This window comes from Diadema antillarum, unplaced genomic scaffold (assembly GCF_040938485.1).
Source record: "Diadema antillarum isolate AM-2024a unplaced genomic scaffold, OU_Dant_1.0 scf00000127, whole genome shotgun sequence".
Lineage (NCBI taxonomy): Eukaryota > Metazoa > Echinodermata > Echinoidea > Diadematoida > Diadematidae > Diadema > Diadema antillarum.
The window spans coordinates 1,800,751-1,824,821 of record NW_027271016.1 but is presented as its reverse complement, the minus strand read 5'-3'; the positions used below and the strand labels follow the sequence as shown (position 1 = coordinate 1,824,821).

Sequence of the window (24,071 nt, the reverse complement as noted above, 5' to 3'; positions counted from 1 at the left end):
ATGGGGTCTCAACATCATAAAAGGTCAGCTGTGTATAGTCAGAACACTTCTAAACCAACGAAGGCAAGTATTTTCCTTACACTTTTATGAAAAATACAAGACGTGAAGTGCGTAGACCCATCCGTAGTGTTCGCTGCTGGTAAAATTTAAATAAGTTTTGATGTGTGTAATGACTCCGACCATAGTAATGTTACCTAGTTCTAATCCTGTACCAAAGAGCTTATGAAGGAGAAAAATCTCTTTGTCCTGTGCACAATAGGCCTGTCGCAATTTTTAATTGACTGTGTACAAGACCAAGGCGAGGGCAAGACATTAAACACTAACGTTAGACTGAGATCTGTAGCTTCTTTGTTCTCACTGTTCTTACACTTTGTTTGAGTTTAGTCCCTGGCCCTGCCACCCTCTGAATTGATTTAACCCCGTTGCGGAGCACTGTAGCAATGTAGCCAGTAACTTGGGGTCGCTGTTGAGGTAGACAGAAAGATCTGTCTGTCTGGAGGAGTCTTTTACTAATTTTTTTTTTGTTTGACGTTATCGCTCTCCGTAGTACTACTACTAGTTGACCGAAAGATCGGTCTGTATCTGTCCGTCGGTGAATGTTCCGCGGAGACTACGTCTGGCTTCACGGATCCCCTCCGTATACAGACCGAAGTCAATGATTGCGGCTCCTGTGTGGAGCAGTCGCGCACAGATCAAACGTTACGATAAACCAAATTTCAGACAGCTTTTTTACATTCAAACAAGTTTGACGTGACATGACACATTATGCAGCAATATTTGGGATAAATTTCTCACATTGTGCAATTGAAATACTCACATAAACTCGGTTATAACGCAGAAATTTTATCGATATCGCAACATCGCCGTTCGCAAGCAGTAAGTCGCCATTTTGAATCTGTAAGCCAATCACATGCGAGGTACGTGTTTTAGTAAAACAAACACGTAGAAACTACCTCGCATGTGATTGGCTAATATATTCATGGTGTATGTTTCTGCAGTTTGAACGTGATGACGCGACAGGCTGTGTTTTACGTTGAAAATTCTACTAAAATGTTGGATTATTCATTAATCTGGTGAGTGTAGTGTATTCTTAAAAAGCTAATTTAATTATACAAGCTTAAATTTGCCGACCTAGGGCCGTGAATTAGACGCAATCAAGAAGGGTGAGGTACCTCACCCAATTTTCCATTGAGACAGTGCTTAAGAACATCCACACAGCAATGGGTACTGATACCTTCCGTCTGTCTACGGAGGACAGCGTCACTGGCAAAATATAAAAGAGTCCACCGGACAGACGGATCTTTCTGTCTATACTACTAGTAGACAGGAGGGGATCCGTGAAGCCAGACGCAGTCTCCGCGGAATGTACATGTATCTTGACAACCAGATACAGACCGATCTTTCTGTCAACTGTTGAGGTTACCACTGAATATGTATATATAGATCTATATATATATTTTTTTTTTTTTTTTTCAGGAGTATGAAAATGACTGGGATAACTAATCTAAAGAGAAAATTGTTCAAGTTTTACATAGGCATTGATAAAAACAAATCAACAACAACTATTGATTCAATCAGTCAGGTCAACCTTTTCCCACAACGCTACATTAGTACATACTGTAGTCGAAAAAACATACGTCTAAAAAAATTTGATTACATTTGAAAATGATACATTCAGCATGAGAAAAGCAACATGAGTTGCAGTTAATTGAGCTAAATCTGTGCTTTCAGTGTTGTAAGTGTACATAATGTACGTACATCCCCCAACAGGTAGCCCGACCAGACGCTATGTGCCTTCACAGTGACAGGGCTATGTATAGTTACCCAACAGGTTTAAATCTCTAATTTGCTTACAGACTGTTGATTTTAATGCTCCCTAGGGCTTGTGAAAATATGACATGTATGTGGATATTTCTCTAGTGAACGTGAGCCAGAACCACTGGTCAGTAAGTTAACATTTGAACTATTGTTTGTACCACTAGGGCAGCAGCACTGCCCTTACAGCTGTTGCAATCCAAGACCACATGATGAGGAACCTGTCACTTGTTGATCCATTCAAGAAGGCCAAACACAAACCACCACCAGCCAAAAAGCCGCCAAGGAACATCAAGCCCATTGTTGACACTAGACGCCATGCCCAACTCTCCAAGGGTTCGAAAAAATCAGAGACAGAAAAGGAATATGTACTTGACCCAAAGCCAAAGCCACTCTCACTCGGTAAGTATGTGACATAGAAAAATAATTTGTAATGCATTTTGGAAGTACCCCTGAGTACCTGGTAGGCGCTGATTCAAAGTACTGAAGTAAGGAGATGAGCTCCCAGTACAGCAAGTGTAAAGTATACTGTAGTTCTCCTGCTTTGTGAAGATTTTCTACAGATTAGATGATTTTTTACACCAAAATGCATGATTATGAAGCATCAAATCTCCACAGATGTGCAAATCAGCAAGTAATGCATATCTGTGAGAGCCGTTATGTCAGCTATTAAATGATAAACAATCTTCATGTATTACAATGATCACATTTGATGCAAAATTCAATTGGGCTGTGTACCACTAAACAAGAGAGAAAGGATTTTATTTTCTCAAACAAAATGTTTCCATCTGATTTGTCTCACATGATTGACCCAGGCATTCCTGTATACACACATGCCTCCACACATTATGTGCATAGTATGTATGTTTGTATATGTGTTTGTGATTGTATGCATGTGTGTACCCCGCAATGTTGAGGTAATGTTACTGACAGTACGCGGTAGAATGATACTCATAGGAAGAGAGTACCCCCAGGTAAAATAAGACGATGGTATTGCTGTTTATATTTTGTTATCCATGATTGTAATAATTTATCACCGTATGGCCATTACGAGTTTGACATAATGTGGATTGGAGTTACAAATGTATGTATATACCCTCTTTTCTGGAGGATATTGAAAAAAAAAAAGAATGTGGCTGAGGTACAACATGCCAACTCTAGTCACAGAATCTGTGGTTGAACAAAAAATTGAATAAAGTTACTGAAGAAACAGTGATATTATGATCTCGACTGTCAGTTTCAAGTGCCCATATGATATCATTTATCATATTTTACTGAAAGTGAAGTAATTCCAACTTTCTGATTATGTCTTACATGTATGTTCATTCAACTTTGTAGTTTTGCTGGTTTTTGCAGGTTTATTTTTTAAAAAATCTCTTTTATAGGGATGTGCTGCTCCCCATCTATACAGAAGACCTTAATTCTCAGAATTTTTTTTTTCCATCAATTTTCCTTCATCTTCATTTCCTCTGCTTTAGCTCAAAAAATGGGCCTGGTTGAAGCCCCAGAGCAGCCTCTGTCTGAGAATGAGTGGGCCCGGGTCAAGGACAAGTCTAACAAGAGGGATGATTCGGTGCAGCCCTGCGTCATCTGCAAGGAGGATTTTGGCACTGAACAGCAAGTGAGTGTGTCAGTTTGACAGCAAGGGCTAAGAAAGCAATTGACAATTACTCAAAAAGCCATTTATGAATAAACAACAGACAAACAAATAGAAAGCAAAACATATATTTCTAGCTGCAGTTATATGTCTCTGTGCCTGAATCAACACATTTTCTTTATGCTTATTATTCTCTCTTTTCTTGTTTTTTTTCTCAAAAATATCATCATAAATATTATTATCATTATTATGCTTATTTTTTTGTGATCATTATAATGATAATATTGCATCATTACCTCCACCAAGGGGGAGGTTATGTTTTCGTTACCGTTGGTTTGTTTGTTAGTTAGTTAGTTAGTTAGTTAGTTAGTTAGTTAGTTAGTTCGTTAGTTCCTTAGTTTGTCCATGTGCAAAATAACTCAAAAAGTAGTTAACAGATTTAGATGAAACTTGCAGGAAAGGTTGAGAATGACACAAGTAACAAACGATTAACTTTTGGTAGTGATCAGAGAATTTTTGGGGAATTTATGAAGGATTTTTGATATTTTGGCAGGTAGGGTCAATGAACTTGGGAGTTCAGGCTGCGCGTATTTGAGGTGTGTATGCGCGCACTAAAGTGCGTGCTCTAGTTCCTGCTAGGGCGAGGCGCGCCGTGCAGCTGAGGGTTTATGACGTAACAAAGGCTTCTATATTGGGAAATCGGGCAATTTTTTTTTCAGCATGTATACCTATCGGTGGATATCACCGATCTCTATGGAAGAGCCCAAAGAGCTTTCAACTTCCCCAGTGGTGGAGAGGAGAAAAATCTCTTTACAAGATCATCGGTGGAAAGTAGCTGCTTGGCGGAGGTCTGCGCTCTCAGAGTGCTTTTCTAGTTGTTACTGTTATCGCTATAGTCATCAATGTTATCATTCATAGAACAGTTTTGAATGCCTATGTCTTTCTGTCTCAGTCCTACATATACCCTCTTCTAATGATAGAAGTTAGCACCATTAACCCTTTGAGGACGAGTCCCGAGTATACTCGGGCAGGTGTTCGATGGGAAATGCGTGCTGTAGCAAAATCAAACCGTCCTCAACGGGTTAATTATAAAGTAGAAAGAATTATGCAGCCACAATTTCCTTTTTATTGCATCTTCAGGTCCTGCTGTCCTGTTCGCATGTCTTCCATCGGGTGAGTCCAGTGGTCAGCCTGCTGGTCACTTGGCTGGTCAGTCTGTGAGCTCAGTCTGATCATGCCTTTGCACAGGTTTAGTATGTGATTCTCAGAGATGCTATTAAGTTTTGGCCAATGCATGTTCACCCTCATTGTTGATTTTGAGCAACATGGTCTTATCATGATGTTTGTCTTCCTTGAAGACCACCATCTCACATTGCCATGAAGATAGTTTGCTGACAATACCTATGGAGTTATAGCAGGCCTTAGGACCCTTTCACACTTGGACAGTTTAGATGGCAGTTTTTGGCAGTCCAGCAATCTGCCTAGCTTCACTGAGAAATAATATGTTAACACTGCATTCAATTTCTAGCCATCCATCACTTATATTCAAATATTCGTGAGGACTGTGGAAGAACCACCAAATTTCATGCATGTTTCATTTTTCTTGGCTGTCGTGGCTTGAAATGGGTTGTGTTAAAACACTTTGGCATCACGATTCATCACATAATGAACTTCAGTCTCTGTGTTTGCAGTGGGAGATCTTTGATAATGCCATGTTACACTGCCATTATGCAACAGTCCTCATGACATTTTCAGACCCTATTCACTGTTTGATCAAGTTCATTCACCATGGATTGGATGTGCTTCAAAGCGGTGTGAGAACCGCTATTAACCACCATCTGAACAGCTAATGTGTGAAAGGGGCTTTCTTTATTTTCCTTTCAATTTACAGATGTATAAAGTAGTATTCATGACTAAAAAGGCATTAGCCAGACTGCAGGTTATTTTTCTCTGAAGAGAAGGGATAGAAATACATTGTCAGTTCAAAGATAGCTAGAGTGCACATATGATGGAATCGAGATAAAAAACAAAATAAATCTGAAAACCCTAGCTAATTTATTATGTGAATTTGACATTTAGTAATAGTGCTCAAATTTATCAGTGCATATTATCACATTTCAACCAGCATCAAATTATAGTCACTTAGTAAAAGATATAGACACTGCCCGCTGAACCCTCAATAAGATGACAGCATTTTGTGCTCCTCCATTATCACAGTAAATAGATTTAATGTCTTTTCATTTACGGGAACCCCATGAACCTAATGGTAAAAATGTTTAAACTCATAAAGTTCCCTCATTACCTTATTTCATATCTAACTTAACCTGTTGAGGACAAGTCCTGAGTATACTCGAGCAGGTGTCTATGGGAAATGCGTGTTGTAGCAAAATCAAACTGTCCTCAATGGGTTAAACATGATATGGAATTTCTCTTGAAGTGATTTGATTCCTGTCGCGGGATGTTGTTGTATGTTGCTGCATGTTGCTTATTTTGCTCTACGTTGCTACATTTTGTTATATGGTGCTGTATATTGTAACATTTTCTCACCATTATTTCTGTGAAGCAATTTTTAGCACAGTATCTTTCTCATCATGTACATGTAGGTGCGGTGTTACATTCGCTATCTGCCATATCAACAAACAAAATCAATTACTTGAACAGATATCTTTTGCTCCCCTTTCCCCTTTTCATGTTGTTTAGAACTGCTTACAAGCTTTTGAAAGATTTACCGGCCGCAAGACATGCCCCATGTGTAGGAAACAGGAATATCAAACACGGGTGATCCACGAAGGGGCTCGCTACCACCGGCAGAAATGTGCAACAAGGTTAGTGAATCTAGCACTTGCAGCAGACCAGTCCGTCTTTGAAGTTTAAAAATATTGGATGAAATGACAGTAGTCCAATTTATAGGTTTACTGTAGCTCTGCAGTGTACCAGAAGATTGAGACTGGTGCTGCAAATATGCATTACTCCATTCTTGTGAGTGTCCTAAAGTCTTTAGACTCAAATTTGTAATTTTATTCCTCTGTCCATTCAGCTTTGTGTAGTTTAAGTACCATGCCATTTACTAAAGAAATTTCCATCAGCATTCCCTGAAATTTGTAAAGATGAGAAGCTTGCCAGAAGAATTAATGAAGTCTAGGAAAAATCAAGTCAAGACCAAGAGTCAAAGGTTGGTGCCAAATTCTGTGATTTCAGTGTTTTGTCCTGTAGAGTAAAATGTTCAGTGTCATATTTTCAGTTAGCTTTGTATGATGAAGCATAATCATGAAGTGAATTTCAAGTGAAATTTGTAGAGGTCAGGGGTCACAGGTCAAAATAAAATCTGAATTGTGCCTTCTTCCCAAATATACCCTCAGAACTGTGAGATTTGATTTCAACAACATGGAATACAGGAAATATTTTGACAAGGCAATCATCTGGATATTTTTTTTTCAGTCAGTTGCAAATAAACCTTACCAATTCATTGTCTTTTGTTAGTTGTAGTGGTGCAGTAATCATTAATTGCAGTTGGTTGAGTTTGATTTTCTTGTGGATCCTTGATTTTTATCATTTCTAAGTGGACCCGGAACAGGTTCTGATTTATTCTGATTCTTGAGGCCATCTTTCTTTGAAAATATCTCCAGAATCCAGTCCTGCTGGAGAGGCTATGTTGTCCGTTCCTGGTACAAGAAGCTGCGTGAGACTGTCCCTCCGAGAGATCCCAATCTTCGAAAGAAGTTCTATGAGGGAAAGGTGAGGTGGGGCTCAATTCAGAGTGTGGGAACATAAGGTAGTAGTCGCACACTGATGAACACACACACACACACACACACACACAAAGAAACCAAAACTTTTTGTAATGCTTTCTAATGATATGTCAGCTGTCTCATTGTATTTTGAGATCCTACTACAGAACTGGTAAGGGCACTGCCTACCTCAACCAGGAGAGTTTTTGAGAAAAAATAGTTTTGACATCTAAATGCATGCAAGCTTGTAGAGCAAAATTTTAAAGATCTGCATATCAATGTAACAGATTTGAAGAACATGTTTTAGTAAACACTGTCTCAGACTTTGAATTACATTAGAAGGAATAAGGTATTGAACTTTGATAATGGTTGTTTTGGGTTCTTTTTTCAAATTGTTATGTTGAACTTCTTTGCTGCCAATGGAATGCCTTGTACAGTTTTCTCTTGTATGATTTCTAGGGCTTCTATGATGGAAGCAGTTAGATGGGTCACAGAAATAGATCCACACAAAGGTAGAGAGATGCATGATGTAGGAGTTAATTATTTAAATTTGTATTTCAAAACATGTGGCTTTATCTTGTAGGACATTGTATAAAATGACCAAAGCCCTTGGTATTTTGTGTGATAGCAAGATTGAGTGAATCTGTAGGACATCTAGCACTGCCTGACGATTTTGTCCTCCTAAGCACTTGTCTAATAATGTAAAAGATTGCATTTTTATTCTTGTGAAGTTTGCGAGCCGGGTGGCATTTGCGAATTGAACAACCAGTGAAAATATAAACACTGATCACGACTTGAATGCAATGTGCACTGATACACTTCTCTGTTTATTACTGTCCTCCACAATTGTAAATTTAACCACTCATGAAATTGTCCAGGAGTCCTGATTTGCAAAAAGAAAAACAAAACAGACTCATTAAGTATCTGTCATATACAGTATTTCCCCTGATTGCAAAGATGTCAAATTTGTGTTACAATGAGTGTGTGTTTTGCTATTTTTTTATTTTTTGTGTCTTTTTTTTCTTCAATCCTGAAAGCAAAGTTTTGGAATGTGTATTCTGTTTAAACCCAATTATATCACTATCTCTTCATTAATACAAGGCAGCAAATTATGCCATGATTTAATAAAGGCAAATGAAATAAAGTAAAGCAATTCTGGAGCATGTGCAAGAGAAGGCTCAAATAGTCAAAAACAAAACAAAACAAAAAGATGATGAAAATAAGGAAGAACAATTTCAAGTCAAAAGTGTTTTTTGGTCCATTTTCCTGATTTGGCCCTCGTCAGATTTTTAGCCATTTATCAACCAATTGTGACCAAACTAGACATGTTGGTGTCTCATCATGTATTTTACAAGAATGCATAGTCAAATGTATAAATTTATGTATTTTTATTTATAATTTCTCCAATTAGTTATGCAAATATGATTTTTTTTTTCAAGAAATTCTAATTATAACAGTATTCCCTCCATTCATGTAGAAAAAGCAATCAAATTTGGCATGGTCAAAGCATGTCATGTAATCTGAAGGAGATCTTAGGCAAATGTATTAAAATCTGATATTTGGTTCTAGGACAATTACCCCCTGGATAACTACCCCAGACCCTTCTCCTTACCCTAAACCTAATCCTGAACCTAATCCTAACCATAACCCAAATTCTAATTCTAAACCTAACCCTAATCTTTTATAACCAGTATTTAGCCATGGGATGGTTGTCCTGATACACTAATATTGAATTGTAATTGATTATGATTTATGTGTGTGTGCAAAATTATGAATTTTGCATTTTGAATGCAACATTAGGGCATTAATCTTGCATATTTCTTTTGTTTTTATTGATTATCTATTTGTTGAATTTTATCTTCTAATATTATTTTGTCCTCTAGAATAAATTGTGAAAGCCGAAAAGGATATTATATCAGAAAATCCTGAAAAGAAAAGAACATTCTTCTGATGATACTTGTAAAATCCATGCATTCTACACACAAAAAGCATAGGAAACCACCATATCTCCACAACATAAGGGTCTTAGGATATGTGCGACGTGTGAAAAAAAAAATCATTTAATTTCAGCCTGAGATCTTTTTATGTTGAAAAAAAAAATCATGAAAAATGTTGAACAATGGGGAGAGGAGCATTTCATTTCAATCAGATAAGAAATTACGGGGAAAAAAATAGTTGATGGCATTTTGAGGTTTCATGTGTCCCCTCCCCCCCCCCCCCCCCCCCCCCCCAAAAAAAAAAAAGAAAAAAAGAAAAAAAGAAAAAAAGAAATGATTTGATCTACAGTTATATGCAAATTAGATCTAGGTAATGATGTCATAGCCTTTCAAACCTCCCATTGGCTGACACAAATACCTTACAAAACTATGTGCAAGGAAGTCATGTGTGCAAGCAAGTCATCATATCACAGGATTTCTGTTCTTGATATAGATTTAAAAAGAAGTAATGTATATTCCTCACATGACATTTTTCTAGAATTCCAATAATCTAGCACTGGAGAAGTTGTAAATTGGAGAGGGATGTTGTTGCTGAATTCTTGATGAAAAATTGAACTTACAGTGAACAGTATGTCAAATTCATTGAGAGAGCTGTGATTCAGTTACATCATCGCTCTTTTCTGATATACATACCATATCATTGTTTCCAGTATTACCCTCATACAATAGATTAAAACACACACACACACACACACACACAAATCTTTAAATTCCCAAATTCTGTAATGTTTTATACAGATAGATATTTTTTTCCACTGTAATAGAACTTGTACTGTTCAGTTTGTTGACTTTCTTCTTTTCATCAAAGTCAAATGATATTAGAACACCAAAGGGTGTTTCCCTTTAACATTGTCAGGTGTTGGAAACGGGGTCTGATGTATGATTTGTGTCTGAGGCAGCCATTAAAATTCAATACCAGTGTTTATGGATTATTTGCCTGAGGCAGTTTTGAGGCTTTTTACTATCCTGGCCATGAACGTAAATCTTCCAGAAGGATGTTTGTATGCCTGATAAATTATTTCACTTCAGGTGCATGCAATCATGATGAAGTCTTCCTCCCTACTCCTCCCTCCCCCCCCCCCCCCCCCACTCCCTTCTCTAACTAATCTGCCTTAGAAGTTTGTTTTGATTTAGAAAGTTTACTAGAACCAAACATCCATGTGCTTTAGGGATCTCTTTCCAATGCACTGTGTTCCAGGCCAGCCCTCCCTCCCCTAATCCTAGTCCTGATTGTATAATGTGCCTAAATTTTTCCCAGAGAGTATGTTCATCCCCTAGTAGTTTGGCAACTAGGAGCAACTAGAACAACAAGGAAATATATATTATGTATCTTGTGCACGTCTTTTCTGTCTGATTTAGCATATTCTCATAGAAGCTTTCTTTTCATCAGCAGAAATGTTATAATGGTTGTCAAGCAGGATATTACTGTTTACAAGTTAGCCTTCATTGATGTATTTGATGTGGTGAACATTTTGACTCATTCAGTTTTATAGGTGAATCAACTACTTTAAATCTTGGATATGCCTTTCGTACTAATGGTGTCATTGAGGATACTGACATTGCATTTCAAGATTTCAGTCTAATGAAATATACGGAATGGCCCATGAAGAAGATTTATGGTTTTGCAAGCCATAAGTTGAAGAAGGTGTCAAATTATACCTGAACATTGTCTCTAAAATGACTTTTACATCACTCTACATCATGTTCTCCTTCTTTGTGGGGTTGGATGTTTCATTTCCTGTTCATTATGCTACTGCTTCTGACCGACTGCCTGTTGTGTGATAGGTGAGACTAGATATTGATATCCTCTGCTAGTACATGTTGTATCTCTTTTTTGAGTCTCACAAGTTTAATCCCCCTTGTCATGAATTAGACAAGACACTGAGGAGTTTGTATTCTTTTAGAAACTAAAGACTTTCCTCTCATCTTGCTATTAGTTGAGCACAATGTATGTTCAGTAATTGTACAAGTGCGCTCTCTGACCGGTCTGAAAACTTATTTGTCCAATGCATCACGTTCAAAACAGGGGATTTCTTTCTAACATCTCCGAGGAGGCTATACAATGTGTCACATGTCCCAGCTGATAAACGTTTGGGAGAAAATTGCAGTTTCTTAAGACTAAAACTTCTTGTTGATTTTGGCTACCATTTTCAACTTAAATCAGCTGTGATTCAACTGTGATCCAATGCCATTGTGCTACTATTCCTGCACAATCAAAAGAGTGTTCTTTACACAGACAAATACAGCAATAAACTTTCATGTAGTGCTTTAAGTGTTTTTTTGTTGTTGTTTCAATTTTGATTACATTTTGCACTCCCTGTCAAAATATCTTCCTTGCAGGCATAACTCAAACTTGACTGCCTTTATCGAGCACTCAAGGATGGTAAACGTGATATCTTGTGAGCCTGGACAGACAATATTTTCCGTTAAAAAAAAATGTTCACAACATGTGCACATGTCTAAATCTTTGTCAGGAACACCATGAAGAGTAGGCCTACACACATCTAATTTTATCATCAATCTCAAACTATACGCTGCAGCTGTAAATGCTATCAACATATTACCTGCTGGAGACTGTGTAAATTTCCCATAGGGTTGATATTTAGAGCGCTGGGCCTTGTTGCATAAAACTTTTGTTGAAATCAAACGTAAGTCCAAAATCAAATGTAAGAATCAGACCTAACTGACGATCAAACATAGATTATGTTGCATAAAGGTCAATGAGATCAAACTTAAGTTGGGTTTGATTTTGAGCTGATGAATGTACGTAGACAAACATCCTTTTGATAATCACTTTCTCCCATTGGTTCTGATTGGCTGATAGCAAGTTATGAATGTATGATTTTGTGTTGAATATCAGACATAACATTTTTATGCATCTTGATGCTATAGATTGATGCACTCTATTGAACTGTGTCATTGCTATTCAAGCATTGCACCAGTAGCCAAGAAGTTAAGCACTATCAGTACCCGCAGAGTATGGGGTAATGCTTGATTGCATCTGCTTTTTTGCAGGATGTCCCCTGCAATCAAGTCAACAATTTGCAGGATGACATCACATGCAAAAAGATTGATATACAGCTGTATTTCATTTTAATTTCAAATCTCATCTGTGTGTGAATCAAAACGATGAGTTCTCTCACATAAAATTTTCTCTGTCCTAAAATGCCTCATATTCTCTTCCTCCACAACAAAATCAGCCATGTTAGTTGTCAAGAAGTTGATTAAAACCAACTTTATGTTTGATTTCAGGCACTTTTGTTTGATTTAAAGCATTTATGACTGATTTTTATCAATACATAAACTTATATTTTGATATGGGGTATTTTTGTTTGATATTCATGTTTGAAATCAAACATAACTCTTTGTGCAAACAAATCAAACATAACTTTACAAATGTATGTTGTTGTTTTTGTTTTTTCCAGATTTATGTTTGAGTATGTTTAATCTTTGAGTTTTATGCAAAAGGGCCCCAGGTTCTGTAATCAACGAGTTAATTTATGTAGGGGTTGTATACTGTGTGACATCAAGCATTTCGAATCAAGGCACTGCGCTGCTAGGCCTTCTTAGCATATTTTGCTGATTCCAGTGGCTATGTTTATGGCAACAATGTTGACTGATGCATGGCACATGTGTGTATTCTTCTTTTTGTAATCATCCTTGTTATTTATGGTGAGTGTGTATATCACTGAAAGTTGTCAAAGAAAAAGATCAATCACTGGGGCACATGTTGGTATGCAAGTCTGCTCTGAAGAATTCCAATTGAGCAAGGCTTCTCTTCTTACCTGTCCATTTGAAATAGGCGTTGCCTAGCAACGTGGACTTTCACCTTCTTGTCAATTGACGGGGACAGTATTTGGGTTGAAGGGTGCCAGGGAAGCGATAAATAAAGCAACTCAGGACTGCAACTTTTCCATTGTAGGAGCCAAGAGAGATAGAGAACATACTCACAGAGAGATTAGTTAGAAAAAAAAGAGTAAAAGACAACAAAACAATAATAGCCGGAAGAGCCCTCATGTCTTATTACACTAACTTGTTGACATTCTAGTTGAAAAAGCACTATATCTAACTTTGATGTCCTTTCGCGTTAAAAAACAACAAAAAACATAATGCCAATACATAATAGAAAGACGAGTTATGTTGTAGCACATTTCCTGCTATTTGCAAGGACTACGGATATCAAGATGTCAAGAATAGAATGTAAGCAATGCCGTAAGTGTTCATATGTTTTTTTATCAATTTCTTTGAGAGTCCATATATCAGTTGGGAGGAATCCTTTTGAAATATGGTGGCACTAAGTTACACCAAGGCTATTAACGAAAGATGGAGGCCAAGGGACAATATCTTCCTTGCCTTCACATAGTTTTGATAGTAATTTATTTCATGTGTATCAAATTCCATGCATACCTCTAAGTTTATTATACATTGTTTCTAAGCAGTGAAACAAAGCAGTGAAATGAAAGAAACACCTGCTAAAGAAGACAACTAGAAAATACACTCACAAATGACCAAACACTGCATAAGACTGCATATCATACAAGTGCTAATAAAGAAGAAAAAAACATATTTGACTGCACAAGATGGGAGTCCAAGCTTTCATTTCAAGAAGCATGTAATTGCCTAGTTGACCAAATCCTGTTGAATCTAGTCTTTCAATATTAATTTTTTATTTTGACAAGCTAGCCATAATCATATCACCTCCTTTTCTATTTGAAATTTCTTCTTTCCTCTGCACCCAAATTCTTGCAAACAATTCTAAATAAAATCAGATCTGTCATGTGTGATGATTTTAAGCATTCCAATATGTAAATATTTATGAGTCCTTATGATGTAACTTAAGTAGAAATTGATGATTTTATGATTTGTACCATCTAAATCTGTTGAATGCACTTGAATCTATATTTTGCATAATATTAAACATTGTGGTGTGTGTGCAACAGTGCGAGTTCTCTCATTTTGAGTGCCTGACCCCACTCAGTTTTCCTCTTGTCCACCCTGGAGCTATTGTTTGCTTCCGTCCGGCAATATTTGAATATCTGGCCATCGATCCCCCTTCTTTGGTGTCGGCTGCATCCGATTTGCAATTCTCTGACCGGTAGTGAGGATAGTAATTGGAGAGAGTGAGATAGAGAGAGGAAGGAGGGGGGGGGGGGGGAGGGAGGGAGCGAGTAAGTGAGGAAGGTAGCCGCTGGCCCCTCTTTGAGTGCTGTGGATGTATCAAGAGTACGATGGGAGTAATTATTTGCAGGCAGTCCTCCTCCTTTATTGTTACTGTTGTAGTAAGTTGTTGCAGTATATGAGCCGGAAAGACCAAGAATTTGAAATAAGATAGGAATTACTGTATACAGTTTAAGCTGTTTGTTTTTTTTTCGCGTGGGTTTAATTTTCACAAATTTTGCGAAGCGAATGTTGGATCGTGAATTTAACAACATGCAAAAATGACACCATGTGCTATAAAGGTAACAATGCATTGAAGATTGCGTAGGTGTCATTTGCAGAAACAAGATCTTGCGAAAAGATCTGTGACCTCCTGATGTGCAAAAATATCTGTACATGAAAATACATGTAACAGCTTATACAGCATATGCTTTGTTATTACTTCAGAATTCCTGCATTGTTGGCAAACACACACATTACATACAAAGACGTGCTGTTGTAGGAGCAGTATATGCTTGACTACATAGATGTGAGATAAACTCATTGATGAAGCTTAGTAGGAAATTTTGAGGGTTTTTTTTTTTGTTTTGTTTTGTTTTTCTTTGCCCATGCCTGTTTAATAGGTATAGTTAATTAGTGCCATAAGTTTTCAGGGGATTCCAGGCCCATCATTATTTTAATTAAGATCACACATATGAGTAAGTTACTAGTAATACTGTAAAATCAGAAAATTTTTGCATGCATGAAACTTGTGTGAATTTTGCGAGGAGCCACAATTTGCAAAAGCTAGATGCACAAGAAATTTTTGACTCAATCCAGTACATATGTAGTATACTCTGAATTTTTCAGTGGGCAGCAATTCGTGGAAAAAGCTGTCGACATCAAGTCACGAATGTTTCATGCCGCGAATGTTTTTGGTTTTACAGTAAATTCTGCTTGGCTTTAATAGCTATCCCATACGAGGTCATTTGAAATATCCTTTAAGGTAGCAATGTTTAAGTATGCTTATCTCATCAGTTTTTGTTACCAAAGAAAAGAGAAAAAAAATCCATCTCAATTCAGTGGCGTCCCCCTTTTGTTGAGCAGAACCAACAGGTTGCTCAATTGTTGGTATCAAGTTTCTTGCTGTGTTAGCATGGCTCTCCTCAAGTTTTGCCATTCTATCTCATGCCCTTTCTACGCACACCCTCACAGCTCCAGGCAATCACCGACCGCCTCGTGAGATCGTACGATGTCGGCGTGGACGCGTTCCTCTCGCAGATTGACCGCTCGGTGGCGGAGAGCCGCAACGTCTTTCGTCGCCTGGAGGCGTCGCCTGCTCTGGCGGCCATCGCAGAGGACGAGTGGGAGAGGATACAGCTGAAGGTGAGATGGGGATAGGTTATCAAAATTGGGAAGGTGACCCTGGGAGGTTGGGGAGAGAGGTCAGGGTGGGGCATGGGAAAAAGAGGGTGGGATGAGATGGGGATGGTTGAGAGGTGGAAGTTGGGGAGAGGTGGTAGCCAGTGAGAGGTGCGGGGATTGGAGAAGCTGGGGTAGGGGAGAAATGGGGTGATTATAACATGAGTGTCAAGGTATGCAGGAGAAAAGAATTTATATGGCTGTTGTTATAAATGAACTGTGTTAAATGATATTTAACACAGTTCATGAACAGATCCTGTGACATCATTGATTATTTGTTTGTTTATTTGTCTATGAAAAGTGATGTGATAGTCAATTCATTCAAGCTGAGAAAGGCTTTAAAGGGACTGTACAGTTCTGGTTGAGGTGAGGATTTAGCTTTTAATGTTTTGCGAGATATTCAGAAACCACTCTGAGATGTCAGAGAGCATGTAATTCTAAGGGGAATTAAAGTTTATTTGATGAAAATCGGTTTTGAAATGGCTGAGATATCCAAAAACAAGGTGAAACAAAGAGATCCTAATAAAAGACGTGGCCTGTCGCCTTTTGTTATTATCACTTTTTTGGATATCTCAGCCATTTGAAAACCAATTTTCCTCAAATAAACGTTGAATCCTTCTTAAAATTACATGATTGCTCTTTCATATTTCATAAAAGGTTTCTCATTATCTCACTTAGGAATGATATAAACCTGAATCCTCACTTCAACCAGTACTGTACAGTCCCTTTAAGGCACGGAATTGGTTAATGTTTCAAGGGCTGGGATGGAGTTTTGCAAGGTGGGATGCCATTTCTGTACAGATTGAAATGAAACTTGCATAAAAAGTCGGCATTGACACAAGGAACACCTCATTCAATTTTGGTAGTGATCTGGGATTTTTTAGGGATTTTTGAAGGATTTTTCATCTTTTGTCATATAAGGTCAACGAACTTGGGGTTCAAGCTGCGCGTACTGGAGATTTACATACACACACTAAAGAGCGCACTCTGCTCGGGCAAGGCGCCGTGCAATGGCGTAAACAAAATGCTTCTATCTTGGGAAATTGCATACGTGTAAGGGTGGAAATAAATTGCTGGCTTGGCGGAAGTCTGTGCTCTCCGAGTGCTTTTCTAGTTTGCATGGTCATAAGAAGTGAATTCACAGAACATTCTCTAGCATTTCCATAAAGACTAGAAATTTGTATAAAAATTTTGAAATAATGTGGGGTGAGGGCAGTTTTTTTCAGTTAAAAGTACATGTGTGCAGAATATGGGCTAATTCAAATTGCATGTAAGATTTTAAGAACTGTCAAGGACATGCTTTCATGTGTTAATGTGGTGCTGGGAGAAAAAAGAAAAAACAACAACAGCCCAGAAAGCGTGGAATCATAATAATCAAATCACCTGTTTTCGGAATGAGTTGTATTCTTTGCCGAGAATAAGCAGAATGTGTATGCATCGTCAAGGTCCTGGAAAAGATTGCACCCCACTTCCCCCCCCCCCCCAATCTCCCCACCCCCTTGCTTCCCATTTAGCATTTTCACACAATCGATGTATTCCTTCCCCCAGTGCCCCCCCCCCCCCCCAGGCAAAATGAGAATAAGAAGGTTGCTGGATGATTTGCAGTCAGGTAGAGCTCAAGGATATTTGTGCTCTACGTCCTTCCTGTCATTTATCTTCCCCCATCTCAGTGACTTTATAAGGATGCCTCCAAAATCTAGGTATGATAAAAAAACAACAACGACGAGAGAGAGCAGCTTACGTGAAGAGGCACATCAAGAGATAAATGTTGTGGAAGAGATTCCTCAGGGCTGTTGACACACATACTCATTTGCCATTTTCGCCCCATTGCCAAGGACGACTTTGCCCAGTTAGAAGCAGGCCCTGCCAGTGTCTGCCTTCAAGTCCTGTAGCAGCAAACTGTAGGAAATTTTTGCGCGAGGATAAATTGCGGCCAACTCGTCCCAGATGCTTGTTTGATGTTTTCACAATTATGTCAAGATATCCATGCCTCCTGCGGCATGCTGTATGTTATCTGCTTATACTTGACCTCTTTTTTTTTAAAGGGATTGTACAGTTTCGGTTGAGACCTAACTTCAGATTTCTAACATTTTTTTGTGAGATAATGAAAAACCTCTTATGAAATATGAAAGGGCATGTAATTTTATGGGGAATTCAACGTTTATTTGATGAAAATTGGTTTTGAAATAGCTGAGATATCCAAAAAGAGCGATTCTAATAAAGTGTGGGACCCACACTTTCACACGATCGCTTTGTTTTACCTTGTTTTTGGATGTTTCCGTCATTCCAAACCCGATTTCCATCAAGTAAACTTTGAATTCCTCTTAAAATGGTATGCTCTGTACTATTTCATAAGTGTTTTCTTGGTATCTCGCAAAAATTTAAAAGCCAAATTCTCACCTCCACCAAAACTGTACTATCCCTTTAAATCATGTCTTCAGTCCGTATGATACATTAGCTGATTTGTTTTGTTTTGTTTTGTTTTGTGTTTGATGCTGTCATATTTGTTCTTATTTTCCTTCTTTTTGTCTGTCTGTCATTTCATCTACCTGTGCATTGATACTGTTTGCATGATTATTGTATGTATGTACAGTGTTGTATATATGCATGCATGTATGTATTTGGGTATATATATATGTACCTGCCGTCAACCTTGCTTATTAAAGTCGACCTCGCAAGTCCTCTCTTATATGCTATTGATTTTAATCCCTCTTAAGTAAAATTTTCTCTACATCAAAGCTACTTCTTCAGTCCAAATAGATTTGACTTAGGCAAGGTTGACTGTATGTACCTGTACATGTATATATGTATGTATGTATGTATGTATGTATGTATGTATGTATGTATGCATGAATGTATGTATGTATGCGTGAAAGCAGGGCTCGACATTAGCTGTGACTTTGGACCACTAAAAGTTTATGTTGGGGCACCAAATGTTCTAAAAGGTTATCTGTTGGTAGCCTGACTAAAAAATGGTCATTATGTTTCCTTTCATTTCAGGCCAATCCCTTTCTATTGTATATCGTCGCTAGGGCGATAAGACCTCGTATCTACAAAATGTCCAATGTTAAGGAGAGCCAAAAAACATGGCGGCCAAAGCACTGTGGCGAATGGGATAGCCTTTCCTTTGGCATGCCGTGGTGGCTTCATTTTTGGAGTAAGACAGTTGGGATTTGGACAGGACATCACTTAACACATTATTTGACCAATAATCCAAAAAAGTCATTTTCACCAAAATTGCAGATACAAGGTCTTATCACCCCAGCAACGATATGTGTATACAGTCAAACCTGTCTATAGCGGCCACCCAAGGGAAACAACAAAAGTGGCCGCTATAGACAGGTGGCCGTTATAGACAGGTCGGCGGCCATTTTGAATTTCATTACTTGCATTTTATGATAGCCGAAAATACCGCATGTTATTCTTTAAAAAAAACAACAACAACAACATTTAAGTTTGCATATGCAGCAGCTCTGCTATTATGGGGATTTTCGTTGTACAATTCACTTCATTTTTTTTTCTCATTGCCTCCTTCTATTCTTTTGATGTTAAAAATAATATTTCGGGCCTGAGCAGTGCTGTGGTTCATCCCTACCGGTTTGCATGAACGGGGTTCACGAGAGCTGAGTTCGATGGAGGATTAAAAAGGTGTAAAATTTACGTAAACTATAGAAACAATACCCAGACAGGTACCATGTTGTCCTTACTCAAAGGGATTAACACTAATTAGTCTGCATTTCGGTAACAGTCTAAGTTGTTATTAGGAGTTCTCTTTGCCTTTGTAGCAGCTATTCAGGGCTGCTTTTCTGAAGCCTAGATCTAATCTAGTCAAGTTTGCGGTAAGACGGGTTTTCGTGGCAAAGAGCTGCATTAATTTTGTCAATCATGTCTGTGTGATTGTGACTGAGCTAGGACTCGGTAGACATCACGCAATGAACGTAAAAGACATTGTACTCATTGCTGATTTAATGGATCAACTCAGTTTTTGTGACCACTATAGGCAGGTTGATATTCACCACGGGAAACAAAATGAGTGGCCGCTGGCCGCGTTGGCAGGTGGCCGCTATATAAAGGGTCTATAATACAGCAATTGCGTTCGGGGGATTTTCAGTAGCCGTTATAAGCAGGTGGCCGCTATAGAGAGGTGGCCGCTAAGACAGGTTTGACTGTATATGTATGTATGTATATGTATGTATGTAGATACATACATCTATATCGTCGCTGGGGTGACAAGACCTTGTATCTGCAATTTTGGTGAAAATGACTTTTTCGGATTAATGGTCAAATAATGGGTTAAGTGATGTCCTGTCCAAATCCCAACTGTCTTACTCCAAAAATGAAGCCACCATGGCATGTCAAAGGAAAAGCTATCCCATTCGCCACAGTGCTTTGGCCGCCATGTTTTTTGGCTCTCCTGAACATTTGACATTACGTAGATACGAGGTCTTGTCGCCCCAGCGACGATATGCACATATAATATACTAGTACTGGAAATATCTGTTTGAGATTAGGGAACATTTTTGTGCTGGCTGTCATGATAGATGACGAAACTTGTAGCAAAATGAATGTGAGTGAGTGCACTGCGAGGCCGTCGATGGGCAGAAATTCATGCTTTCACAGTGGCAGATCCAGAGGGGAGCGCACCGGGTGCGTGCCCCCTCTTTATTTTTGATTAAAAGAAATAAAAAGAAAAAAATGGGGGGTGCGTGCACCCCCCTTAAATTTTGCAAAGGCGCCTCCCTTTTACGAAATTCCTGGATCCGCCCCTGCTTCATCCAAAGCTATGTGGGCTCTATATTTAGAGATGAGATATCATCCTCTGATGTACGTGCATTTTGGTTTAAATGTAGCAAATGGAAATGTTGCGTCCATCCTACCATGTGTGTCACTTCAGCTGTCACATTCAATAAGCATTTGCACATGCAGTAATTTTAGACCTGTCAAAAAAACACCAAAAAAAACACAACAACAACAACAGATGCCTAGCGTTTGCTTTTTAGGCAAGGACAAACCAAGCCGTGCATGTGCAAGCCATTTCCTCTTCCTGTTACCCATCTGTCTCCCCCTCACGACCCCAATCGCCTCTTATCAAAGTGGAGGCAGTAGTCTGCATCTTTCAGATGACATCCCCCTCCCCCCTCCCCCTCCCCCCCCCCCCCCCCCCTTCAAGCCAATGCGGCTTCTTGGAAGGAGGATGACCTCCCGTGACCTTGTCGTTCACCCTCCTCCATCACTTCCTCCATCCGTCCCTCCTCCTCCTCCTCCCACCGGAACTCTGCCAGGCGGGGGCATCTGCTTGCAAACCATTTTTTTTCCCTCTCTCTTTTTCCTTTTTCACTTTTTCATTAAATTACAGGGGGAGGAGGGGAAGTAAACATAGGGCAAAATGTAAATTGTGCCATTTTTGGGAGGCAGGAAAAAAAAACAAGAACATGCTCAAGGTGAATTGGTCATCATCTGATGTTGATAGTGTAACACCTTTTGAGAGGCTTTGACACTCAAATTGCATATTTTGAGTGTTAAAGCCAAGATCTTGTCTCCCTATTCTTTCAATCACAAGTTAGGATGTAAATTCAGTGGTTATCTGGTATGATACTGTGATGTACAAATTTCTCGGACATTGAAGGACAAGTCCACCTTCATAGACATGTAGATTGAGTGAATGCAGCAATATTAGTAGAACACAATGAAAGTTTGGGAAAAATCAGACAATCCATTCAAAAGTTGTGAATTTTTGAAGTTTCTTCTCAGTCACTGCTAGATGAGAAGACTACAACAGCTTGTGATGTCAAAATTAAGAATTGAGAAATTTCACTAATTTTTACAAAACAGTTCTGGAACGGTCAATATGAATATGCAAATAGTGAGTGGATGATGTCATCCTCTCACAATTTTCCACACGGTATGTACATAAACTCATGAAATTTCCAGGCTTTTCATCAAACACAGTTATGCCCATATATCTGACTGATGTTTTCTTTGAAGTTATTCAATCAGGAGTAACATATTCTATACTTAAAAACCAGAAAAATTGAATTTGTGCCATTTTTTGGTACACAATTAATGGAATATTGTGAGATGATAACATCATAAGCTCACTCATTACATATTCAGATCAACTGTTTGAGAACCGTAATACAAAAATAAGCAAATCTTTGAAATTTCTTAACTCCCTTGCTTTTGATCCATTTTTTATCAAATTTTCGCTTTTGTGCCTGCCACATTTTACTCATTCTTTTCAGACACACCTTTAAGTGGTCTGGAATTTCCCTTTAAACATCGCCAGTCACCTTCTCAACTTGAAAGGAGCTGTACTCAGTCTCAGTTGATTTCGATGTTAAATTTTTTTTTCCCCATGCAGGCGGTAGAGAGAGGAGAGAAGGATTGTCCCATCTGCATCATGTCGCTAGGAAACATCGCTGAGGGCAACGAGGAGGTAGATTCTCCCAGGCGTGGGCAGCGCAAGACGGTCCTCCTCTCCTGCACACACGTCTTCCACCTGTGCTGCCTGCAGGCCTTCGAGGAGCTGTCCCTGGGCGAGCACAAGATCTGCCCCGTCTGCCGGTCTGGCTACCAAAAAAGGGTCCTCCAGGAGTCGTGATGGTTGTGGTTAGAGAACATGGTGGAAGGGTGGAGGTGGGGCGACGTTGAATGACCTGACCCAGTGCCCCAACTGACTGAATATCGAGACATCGGAGTCATGTTCGGAAGATGTGAAAGTATGCTAATGAGAAATGCCACTTTCTCTCAGTAAAGAGAAAAGGAAATGTGGCATCTCACCACAGGCCTCTGGGGGTAGACAGGTGCGAGATGGAGCTAAGAAGAGGAATGCACATATTGTATCTCCCTCTGGTTTCACTGTATCCCTCACTGTGCGGTTTCTCAATGTCTTTCATGTTAGTCTGGTACTGTTGCAAATGCTAGAAGATGTTAGACATGAAGAGTGTAGGAAAGGAGAGGGAGGTGAGGAAATGATAGTTATCACCTCTAGAGACAAGAATCCCCTCCCCTTCTGCCTCCCTTTGTCCTTCCTTCTTCCCCTCCCTCATCCTGTCTCCCCCCCCCCCCCATCTACCCTTCTTTTGTCCTGCCTCTTGACTTCCTCCTTCTATAATTCTCTACTTGTTCCTTTCTCTTCACTTCCTCTCCCCTCCCTTTTCCCTTCTTTCCATCCTCTTTCCTCCTCCCATTTTCTTTCTCCTTTCTCCTTTCTTTCTCTCCTCCCTTTTCCCATTTCCCTTTTTTCTCTCCTACCTCCTTCCTTCCCTTCCCCTTTTCTTTTGCCTCCTGTCCTTCCTCCTCCTTTCCTCCCATTGTCTATTTTTCCTCGTTCTCCTCACTTCCTCTCCTTCTCTCATACCTTCTCCCTTCCCTCTTCTTCCCTCCTCCTTTCCTTCCTCCTATTATCTTTTTCCTTCTTCCTCACCTCCTCTCTCTCTCCACTCTGCCTACTCCTTCTTCAGATGGTAGTGATCATGGAATCACTTGATGTCCAGATGTGAAATGAGGAAGATCATTACGTGTGAGTTCTAAAGGTATTAGTGATGAAGCACCTGGCAGTCCAAATGCAGAAGGGGTGTTTATCATCCCCTCGTATCAACCAATCATCATCTGATTAGCCGAGATACACCATGTTTCAGGTAGTACTCTACAGAATGAATGCTTCACTTGGTACACAAGACCCACCACTCTGTCAGCAGTGTCACTTTTGGTTAAACAAATAAACTGAAGGAATAGTTGAATGTGCTTTTTATGTGCTGTGCGATTTTTGTTTGTTTGCCTTCTAACTTTGTTTTCTGTGTGTGATAAACAGTGTATCGTACATGATATTTCCGTCCTGCCTGTGCAACACCTTGATATTTTTTTTTTATTGTTATTTTTTTAGGTCATTAAAGTCTCTGTGGAAGACAGTACTCGTGTCACTTGCTGTCCAGTTTTTATTGTCTACAGTATCTTCTAGGACATCTATCACTAGGGAGCTCTAGATTTGCGATGCGGACGTTTGAGACTATTGTGTTGGATGTTCTCCTCTCTCCCTGCGTTGTTTAGATTACGCGAGGACACAATCTGTTTTTTTATATTTAAGTTAAAATGGCACCCCCCATATGATTGGTGCATCGAGTAGCTCTCTGTGCCATGAGCTGAGCGGACATACAAATAACCTAGAACACATTGTGAAAACTCAGACAACACGGGCTATAAATGGATCAATTCTGACAAGTGATTCTGCATATCCTCAGAACAGTTTTTTTTTTTCTTTGAACGTCCGCGTTGCAAAAATGTTACTCTCCCTATTTCTATCATTCTCTGAAGAATGTCTGTTTCATTGTCATTTTCATTATCATTGTCATGACAGTGTACTCCCATTATAACAAA

General features: G+C 39.0%; 1 protein-coding gene across 1 annotated transcript; it reads left to right on the top strand.

The window, feature by feature from the left end:
• On the top strand, positions 1 to 22,296 carry LOC139720374 (RING finger protein 32-like). Its single transcript, XM_071631739.1, has 8 exons — positions 1 to 63; positions 1,983 to 2,217; positions 3,294 to 3,436; positions 4,553 to 4,585; positions 6,113 to 6,237; positions 7,039 to 7,147; positions 15,489 to 15,659; positions 22,057 to 22,296. Exons 1-8 carry the CDS (start codon positions 1 to 3, stop codon positions 22,294 to 22,296), a joined length of 1,119 nt encoding a protein of 372 aa, XP_071487840.1.
• The last annotated feature ends 1,775 nt before the right edge of the window (positions 22,297 to 24,071 follow it).